Source organism: Palaemon carinicauda, chromosome 31 (assembly GCF_036898095.1).
Source record: "Palaemon carinicauda isolate YSFRI2023 chromosome 31, ASM3689809v2, whole genome shotgun sequence".
NCBI classification, from domain to species: domain Eukaryota; kingdom Metazoa; phylum Arthropoda; class Malacostraca; order Decapoda; family Palaemonidae; genus Palaemon; species Palaemon carinicauda.
The window spans coordinates 11,677,424-11,688,160 of NC_090755.1; the positions used below are offsets into that span (position 1 = coordinate 11,677,424).

Below are 10,737 nucleotides of genomic sequence, written 5' to 3' on the forward strand. Positions count from 1 at the left end.
ATACCGGAGTCACACATCTTTGATTCGAATTGAATTGAATATAGGATTTAGGCCTTAAGCCAAGCACTGGGGCATCAAAGGCCATTCAGCGCTGAATAATGCAAATGAATCAACCATACACATTTTTACTTCTAAAACCAATCAAAACTTTCATACAATAAAATCTAAATGCAAAATAAGGAAGGATTAAATGGATTAAAAAATAGATTAATAAAATTATTTAAAGCTCATGATATAAACCAATACTCCGTATAAATTTTTTCAAGTTCAGGTAATACAATTTTCCCCAAGTATATCTCTTAAAGGTTTGTCCCGGAGAAAATGTGTCCTCGGAAAATTCAAAACAGGACAATCGACTAAAATATGTTTAATATCTATTGCCACTTGAAAGGTATTACAAAGAGTGTACTGTATTTGAAGCATTTAGCTTTCAATTGCGTTGAATCGCGAAGTCCTCGAGGTGGGCCAAGGCACCAACCACACGTTGAGATACTACCGCTAGAGAGTTATTGGGTCCTTTGACTGGTCAGACAGTACTACATTGAATCACTCTATGTTTACGGCTCATATTTCCTTTCATCACTTTGCTACTGTGTTACTGTTCTTAAAATATTTAAATCATTCGTTATTTCTCTTGTTTAATCATTTCTTTAATGCCTTTCCTCAGTGGACTGCTATTTTCAAGTATTAAAGCCCTTATAGAGCTTATACAGCTAATGTTGTAACTTAGCCAATAATAATAATAATAATATTAATAATAATAATAATAATAATAATCATAATAATAGTTCAAAAGGACATCCGGTCTGACCTCTGCCTCTAAGAGTTGTTGACATTTCAACAAGATGACAACTCACGACTTTCTAAACGCGTTTGATTCTGGTCTAAGGTGACGTTGCACACCGAGTGACTCTAAATCCTAGTCAGTTGTTGGATGGCTGATAGAGATTATGTTCGAAGGAGAGAAGAGCAGCTTCATCTCAATTGCTTGATTATAATCAAGAGTAATGTATTCTGGTGTCACCAAATATTAAAACTACCGGTATACCTTTTATTTAGTTTGCTTTGCATTTTCTTTCACACATCAAATATGAGCAACTAATTAATATCATTATTAGCTAGGCTACAACCCTAGTTAGAAAAGCAAGATGCTATAAGTCCAAGGGCTCCAATAAGGAAAAATAGCTCAGTGAGGAAAGGAAATAAGGAAATGAAAATTATATGACAAAAAAATAACAATAAAAATTTTTAAAAACAGTAACATCAAAACTGATGCCATATATATACTATAATAAGACTTATGTCAGTACTGTTCAACATAACATTTGCTGCAACTTTGAACTTTTGAAGTTCTACTGATTCAACTACCCGATTAGGAAGATCATTCCACAACTTGGCCACAGCTGGAATAAAACTTCTAGAATACTGTGTAGTATTGCAGCCTTTCTGAGAGATAACTGACAATAATTCCATAGAAAAAACTGTCCGATATAAATTAAAAATTACGGGAATTTCTCTTAACCGGATAAAAGCAAGCCAACATGATACTTTTCGAAATATATTACAATAAAATAATAACAATATACATTAAAAGACGTACCGAAAATACTTTTTAACAGTTTCAGAAAAAAAAACCGCTAGAGCGTCATGGGGTCTTTGACTGGCCAGACAGTACTACATTGGATCCTTCTCTCTGGTTACGGTTCACTTTCCTTTTACCTACACATACATCGAATAGTCTGGCCTATTCTTTACAAGTTCTCCTCTGTCCTCATACATCTGCAACACTAAAATTACCAAATAATTCTTTTTCAGCCAAGGGGTTAACTACTGCGATGTAATTGTTCAGTTGCAACTTTCCTCCTTTTTAAGGTAGTAGGTTGGCCAGGGCACCAGCCGCCCGTTGAAATACTACCGTCAGAGAGTTATAGGGTCCTTTCACTGGCCAGACAGTACTACATTGTATCCTTCTCACTGGTTACGGTTCTTTCTCTTTGCCTACACATTCGCCGAATAGTCTGGCCTATTCCTTACAGATTCTCCTCTGTCTTCATACACCTGACAACACTGAGATACTAAACCATTCTTCTTCGCTCAAGGGTTTAACTACTGCACTGTATTTGTTCAGTGGCTACTTTCCTCTTGGTAAGGGTAGAAGAGACTCTTTAGCTATGGTAAGCAGCTCATCTAGGAGAAGGACACTCCAAAATCAAACCAGTGTTCTCTAGTCTTGGGTAGTGCCATAGCCTCTGTACCATGGTCTTCCACTGTCTTGGGTTAGAGTTCTCTTGCTTGAGGGTACACTCAGGCACGCTATTCTATCTGATTTCTCTTCCTCTTGTTTTGTTAAAGTTTTTATAGTTTATATAGGAAATATTTATTTTAATGTTGTTACTCTTAAAATATTTTATTTTTCCTTGTTTCCTTTCCTCACTGAGCTATTTTCCCTGTTGGAGCCCCTGGGCTTATAGCGTTCTGCTTTTCCAACTATGGTTGTAGCTTAGCAAATAATAATAATAATAATTGGTAAGGGTAGAAGAGACTTTAGCTATGGTATGTAACTCTTCTAGGAGGACACTCCAAAATCAAACCATTTTTCTCTAGTCTTGGGTAGTGCCATAACCTCTGTACCATGGTCTTCCATTGTCTTGGGTTGAGTTCTCTTGCTTGAGGGTACACTTGGCACATTATTCTATCTTAATTATCTTCCTCTTGTTTTGTTAGTTTCTATAGTTTATATAAGAAATATTTATTTTAACGTTGTTATTGTTCTTAAAATACTTGCTCCCATTCCTCACTGGGCTATTTTCCCTGTTGGGGCCCCTGGGGTTTATAGCATCCTGCTTTTCCAGCTAGGGTTGTAACTTAGCTAGTAATAATAATAACATTAAGATATATAACAATAATAATAATGTCTAATAAAACAATCTACCTCAGCCATGATAAGCAGTCTTTATATAAGTGAAAGTGAGATATGGAAACCTTACCGAAATCACTCAAGATTATCAGCAGGATCATAAATACTTCAGCCCAAATTTGTAAGCTTCTAATGTATATGAAATGAGTGAATACATCGCTTGCTTGGGGGTACACTCTGTCGCACTATTTTATCTTATTTCTCTTCCTCTTCTTACTCTAATTTTTGATTGGTTATATATGAAAGACCTATTTTAATGTTACTGTTCTTGAAATATTTCATTTTAATTGTTCATTACTTCTCCTGTAGTTTATATATATCCTTGCTTCCTTTCCTCACAGGACCATTTTTCCCTGTTGGAGCCCTTGGTCTTATAGCATACTGTTTTCTTCAGCTAGGGTTGTAGCTTAGCTAGTTATAATAAAAAATATTACATACAATGGATCATTCGAATTTATATCACCAAGACCTCGGTGTTTATAATGTGATAAGCAATCGGGAAAACTATAAAAGCAATTGAATTAGATGGCAGAATCTGCGGAACTTCAAAGGTTCAAAAGTTTTTGTATTGAAACAGGCTGATACAAGTCTCTTTTTGTAGTTCATGTATATAAGATCTATTTTAATGTTTATACTGTTCTTACAATATTTCAGATTATTCGTTCACTAATTTTCTTGTAGGTTATTTATTATCTTATTTCCTTTCCTCATTCGGCTATTTTTTCCTTGTTGGAGCCCTTGGGCTTATAGCCTCCTGCTTTTCCAAATGGGTTGTTGTTTAGCCAGTAAAAATAATAGTAATAATAATAATATTAATAACATTAATAATAAATGAAACGGTATTTTTACTGAAGTGCAAATCTCAAAATACAGAATCAACTCTTGTAAGCAAAAACACTATAATTTGACCACCCCATTTACCACGTCTTTGCTTGCATGTTAAGCCATATGTCTAATCCTTAATGAACGTCAAAATTCGCTTGCAATTCATCCATCATGTCTGCTACACCCGCCACTTGATATCAAGCGATGTGGTGTGATTCTTTGTGGAGGGAAATGTTCACCAGAAAACTGCATAATCAGCATATTGCCAAATGTATAAACAAAACAAGGTAGAAAATGACAATAAAGAAAACAAGAATAAAAGGTGGCAGTAAACAAAATAAGACAGGAGATAGCAGTAAACATGACAAGACAGAAAATGGCAGTAAGCAAAACAAGACAGGAGATGGCAGTGAACAAAACAGGACAGAAAGTGGCAGCAAACAAAACAAAAGACAGAAAATGGTAGTAAACAAAACAAGACAGGAGATAGCAGTAAAAAAACAAGAGAGATGGCAGCAGACAAAATAAGACAGAAAATGGCAGTAAACAAAACAAGACAGGAGATAGCAGTAAACAAAACAACAAGACAGAATATGGCAGTGAGCAAAACAAGACAGAATATGGCCGTAACCAAACCAAAACAAAATATGACAGTAAACATAACAAGACAGAATATGTCAATAAAAAGAAAGACAGAAAGAAAATAGAAGTAAACAAAACAAGACAGAAAATGGCAATGAACAAAACAAGACAGAAAATGGCAGTGAACAAAACAAGACAGAAGATGACAGTTAACAAAACAAGACAGGAGATGACAGTAAACAAAACAACAAGACTGAATATGGCAGTAAAAAGCAAGACAGAAAATGGCAGTAAAAAACCCCAAGACAGCAAATAACAGCCAAAAAAACTTTCTTTCCCAACCTACAAATCATAGGAATATACAAAAGACCTGTCGATATGGTACCACCTTTGTTCAGGGAAATGGCACCCGCTGGCCTTTATTGAAGATACGAATGGAAATCCATTTTTACCACATTTCTCGTAAAAGAAGACCCTCTTGGCTCGTATCAAATAGTCATTTCACATACATCAAATAGTACTTTATGTTGTATTTCTTAATTCATTCTTAAGGTCGTATTAAACATGTCCTTTCTTCGTATATCTTTCAAACTATACCCACATTATTATTTATTTGTTTTGAATCAGCGTTAGTAAAACTATCGTTAACATTTCTATGCGATTGTTATTATAATTACTTGCTAAGATGCAACCCTAGTTGGAAAAGCAGGATGCTATAAGCCCTATGGCTCCAACTGGGAAAATAGCTCAGTGAGGAAATGAAATGAGGGAATATATAAACTAAAAAGAGAAGTAGTTAACAATTAAAGTAAAATATTTCAAGAACAGTAACATTAAAATAAAGCTTTCATTTATATATATATATATATATATATATATATATATATATATATATATATAGTATATATATATATATATATATATATATATATATATATATATATCACACTAACACTCGTGATTTTAATCAATGTAAATATCTACCACAATGGCATTAATACCTAATTCAACCTTGGGAATATATATCCATTGGAATTCATTTATGATAATAGCTTCTGGCTGGGCAGAGATTCGAACCACTGCCTTTTCAGCCGAAACCATGCCTACGAGGACTCTACCGACTGACTACGTATTTCACATAACGATAGATTTGACCAGTTTAGAGTTAAAGACATAATTAGAAAAAAAAATAATATTCACACTGATAATAAATTCCTCTTTCTAGATCGGGTGGAAATATTATTGTATTTATATCATTAAGAAATTCGAGAAGCTGAACAGCCAAGTAGGAGGGATATAAAAAGGTCAGAAAGTCGTGTCGGTGCAGATCTAGAACACAGGAAAAAACTCAATGCAGCCACTGGAAAAACAGATCAGTTCAGATAAAGAAAAGATAAAAACATCAATAGGGCCATAGAAAAAAGGTCACCTTAGCCCGAGAAAACAGAAAAACAGATCAGTTTAGCCAGAGAAAACAGAAATACACATCTAGTTTAGCCAGAAAAACAGAAAACACAAGTTTAGCCAGTTAAAACAAAAACAGTGTTTAGCCAGGAGAAGCAGAAAACACATCAAGTTTAGCCAGAGAAAACAGAAACCCCCATTGTTTAGCCAGAGAAAATAGAAAAAAAATATATTAATACAGTCAGAGAAAAGAGATCAATACAGCCAAAGAAGATAGAGAAGCAGATAAATTTAGGCAGAAAAAATAGAAAAATAGATCAACCAGAGAAAACAGAAAAAAACATATCACTTTAGCTAAAGAAAACATAAAAAAAAACAGATAAATTTAACCAGAGAAAACAGAAAAAATTACCAATTTGGCCGGAGAAAACAGAAAAAACATATAACTTTAGCCAGAGAAAACAGAAAAAAACAGATTAATAAAGCCAGGAAAAAAATTAATACAGTCAGAGAAAACAGAAAACACACATCAGTACATCCAATATAGAAAAATAGATTAAAAAAGCCAGAGAAAACAGACCAATACAGCCAGAAAATTAAAAACACACTAATACAGGCAGCGAAAACAGCAAAACAGATCAATACAGCCAGAGATAAGGCTGGCATTTACAGCATCATCTTATGCCCTCATTTGTTCGTTACAAAAGGAAGGACCAAAGTACAAAAACTACAGAATTTTGCAGGTCGTGTGGCCCTTGGGACGGTGAGTAAATATGATCATATCACTCCGCATCTAATAAAACTGGGATGGTTAAAAATGAAAGAGAAATACAGATATGATGGATGTATTTTAATCTTTAAGATTTTAAGAGGTATTTTACCAGAGTGGCTATATAATCTTCAGACTGTAAACTCCATTACCAGACAGGCTAACAATTTGTTCGAAAGGAGATTTCGAACTGAGATATGGGATCGAGAGAGATGACAGTGAGGGGTCCCCATTTTTGGAACAGTATACCAGTCTCTTTAAAGGAAACCAATTCGTTACCGTCTTTTAAATACAAATTAAAGAAACATCTTTTAAATGGTATTTGATCTTTATGTTATATCTTACATTTAATATTTTAGCTACTTATATTTATATCTATATTTAAAAAAGGTTTGATGTGTTAGTTTAATTTTACATTTGAGCTTTATTTTATGATGTATTATGGTTTTCAATGTTTTAACAACTTATATTTCTATCAATACTTTTAATGTTCTAATAATATGGTTTTATATGCTCTTAACGTTTAAAAATGCATATATTCTTATCAATACTTTTAGAACTATTATACATTTTGTTTTTCTCCTGACTTTTATAAGACTCGTGATTATAGTTTTAAATGCTTTTTTTTATTATTTTGAGTACGTATATCTTTATCAATACTTTTAAAACTTTTATGTCATGTTTAGTTTCTCTGTGTACTTGATGCTTTGTATTATCCTTAACATGGATATTAATACCCAATGTATAAATTGGAAATAAAGAATTATTATTATTATTATTATTGCTAAAGCACGATGCTATTTCGATGAACCCTATTCTTATCAGATACAAATGATAAAAACATGATCATAAACCGTGATAAAAACAGCGTTGTATAAAGCCACTTTTTTTTCTATCTGGAGATTTTGCTACATAATCCTTACTCAGTGAGACCATGTTATCAAATAAACCTTATCAAGGTTAAGAAGGTTATTATAATGCCATTTATCAAAACCAACAGCAAAATCATCTCCTGCTGCTACGCCTATTGACGCAATGGGCCTCCGGTTAGATTTCGCCAGTTGTCTATATCTTGAGCTTTTACGTTAATACTTCTCCGTTCATCATCCCATACAACCAAAACATTGCAAGTTTCACGCCAATATATCCAATATACCAACCAACAAATTAGCAAAATATTTCTTACATCCGGGTTACTAACACCAGCAAATCTTAATCAAGACACCTTGCAGTGCACTGAGAGTCCCGATTCTACTCTCTCTCTCTCTCTCTCTCTCTCTCTCTCTCTCTCTCTCTCTCTCTCTCTCTCAAAGCCTAAGATTACAAAATGGAAAATAAAAAGTCTCTAACCCCTTGCAGGATTCTAGCCTATTAGTACTAGTCAGAGCTAGGTGAACATGAGCAGTGTTTCTCGATAAAAAGAGAGAGAGAGAGAGAGAGAGAGAGAGAGAGAGAGAGAGAGAGAGAGAGAGAGAGATTCCATCGCATTCATCTTCCTCAAACCTTAAAAAAAGGGTCTCGCGGCGCGCCCAGCATAAAAGCAATAACGGCAATAATCAATGAGATGACGTCACTGAATCATAAATAGAACATCAAGAAAAAAATTATGATTTGATGTTGATGTCGTCCGCATTCGATAGATCTCTAGCGCTGTGATGAAAATAATAACATTAGGCCTAGAATAACTGTATTCTCACCCAAGAGATGGAAATAACATTAGGCCTAGAGTAAGTCTATTCTCACTCAAGCGATGGAAATAACAAATATCTCTTGTTATTAACTGTATATCATAATATTTATATATTCATAACACTAAAAGCCCACCTAGACTGGAAATGTATACTAGATTTGGTGTCATCAAGATGACGTAGATCTAGATAAAAAACATTTTCAATTTCTCCTTTTTTTTCCAAAAGAATAGTAAATTAATTTAATTTCAAATTTCCTCATTTGGGAAAGAAAAACATTGCAACGCCTTAATTAAATCGGTGACATTTCTCGTTGGGCTCTCCACCTTTACCCTTGTCAGGCATCGAAACCTAACATTCAAGGAACAGTGCTCTTCAAACTGAGAGAGAGAGAGAGAGAGAGAGAGAGAGAGAGAGAGAGAGAGAGAGAGAGAGAGAGAGAGAGAGGCGTATTTAGCTGGGTTCCACAAGGCACTAGAAGAGTTGGACGACCCAGGCCTACATGGCTGAGGATTATGAAGCGTGATGTAGATGATGAATGGAGAAGTATGGAATTAAAGCTCAAGATAGAGACGACTGACGAAATCTAACTGAGGCCCTTTGCGTCGATAGGCGTAGGAGGAGATGATGACGATCATGATAATTTATATATATATATATATATATATATATATATATATATATATATATATATATATATATATATATATATATATATATATCCTTATTTCCTTTCCTCACTGGGCTATTTTTTCCTATTAGAGCCCTTTGGCTTGTAGCATCTTGCTTTTCAAACTAGGGTTGTAACTTGGCTAGTAATAATAATAATATAGGCCTATATATGTATTTATAACCAAATATATTAATGTATAGGCTTCATGTATATATATATATATATATATATATATATATATATATATATATATATATATATATATATATATATATATATATACTGGGAAATTATTATACTCATGTTCCTAGAAACTGTAATTCCTCGGAAAAGTAAAGTCATGTAATTTCGGAAACTAGTAATTTCCGTTATATATTCAATTGGGTTAACCTAATTACGCAAGGCACATTACAGGCTCCTTGGAATGTCATTCAAAAAACCGGTTTAGATCTAAGGATATCGTAGGCCTATTTGATCAATGAACATAGTGGAAAATAATTCTAAGGTGTATATGATCAATGTAATTTGATAACAGTTATAAAAAAAATGATAGAAAATCATTTCTAGACCTATATGATCAATGTAATTTGAAGTCAGTTATAAAAAAAATAGAAAATATTTTCAAGGCCTATATGATCAATGTAATTTGATGTCAGTTATAAAAATCATAACAGAAAATAATTCCAAGGCCTATATGATCAACGTAATTAGATGTTATATAAAAATATATATAATATAAATTTTCTATGCCCACATTAATAAGCAATGGGGGGTGTTGTTATTTTTGCGTTATGAAATATAGATAATCACAACTTACAACCATTCTATAGCATTACAACCATCTCCCTCCAATATAGCGTCGACATTCCACACTAGGCCCCTATGAAACCTAGTCCTAGACCTTTATAACCCTATAGGACTCGATATAACCTAACATGGATTACATTTCCTACAAGAATACCTCTAATTACTCACCAAAATAAGGCCCACGTCCCAGTGATAACCGAATGGGCTAAGGATATAGCCGTGTTTTTCCATTTCCACGCTTGCTTGACGCTGTTACGGGCGCTGAGTGGCACAAAGAGACGCAACAGTTGATTTAAAACGAAGAAAAAGGCCAGCCCTGCCAGGACCCACAAGGGCCCCGATACCGTCTCGTCGGACGACATGGCTTTAACTAGTTTTTATTTTTATGTCCGACTTCGTTAGGGTGACCTGCGAGGAGGTCGGTAGATATGGCGATTGAAGAATGAGCGGAGGGAGAAAGCGCGATGCTTACAGCTTGATGGTTGGCGTATGACTAACGGAGTAACGTCGTAACGTCGTAAAGACAGAGTTGCCATTTCTGATCTTGGGTACGCGCTGCGTGAAATTCCAGAAAGCGCCAGAAAAAGCGCTAAATATTTTTTTAAGATATAACAATGGTAATACAGAAATTATTTCAATATATCAATTTGGGAAGGGAGACACGGTAAGGCAACCAGTTTATCATATCATATACTATCAGAGGGAAATGCACTATACTTCGTAATGGCGTAAAATAGCAAAACTGTGATACATAGTAAAAACAGACGCTAAATTCTCCAGAAATGCGCCAGATCTAGCGAGAAATGCGCTAAAATGGCAACTCTGCGTAAACCCCGAGCCCACGGTGAGCGGGAAATGAACAGAAGTGCGTAACTCAAACTCTGTTACCAAAACAGATTTCGTTTGGTGTTAGTAATCTATTTATTTACTAACAATAAAAGACATTTTATACATAGATATCTTTTAATTTTCTATTTAATGACAGATTTAAGAGACGAAAATCCCGATTACTAGGTAGCCTTAGACCGACTTAGTTTGGTGGACCCAAGCTGTTGTTTAATTGCCAAGAATG

General features: G+C 34.2%; 1 protein-coding gene across 1 annotated transcript in view; it reads right to left on the bottom strand.

The window, feature by feature from the left end:
- The window catches only part of LOC137624284 (TLC domain-containing protein 2-like), a 60,163-nt gene extending 50,009 nt beyond the window's left edge, over positions 1-10,154 (bottom strand). The window contains exon 1 of the mRNA XM_068354831.1: positions 9,834-10,154. Within this exon, the coding sequence (XP_068210932.1) occupies positions 9,834-10,027 (194 nt within the window). The 5' untranslated portion in view covers positions 10,028-10,154. The remainder of the gene's footprint in view (positions 1-9,833) is intronic.
- Between the last annotated feature and the right edge of the window lie 583 nt (positions 10,155-10,737).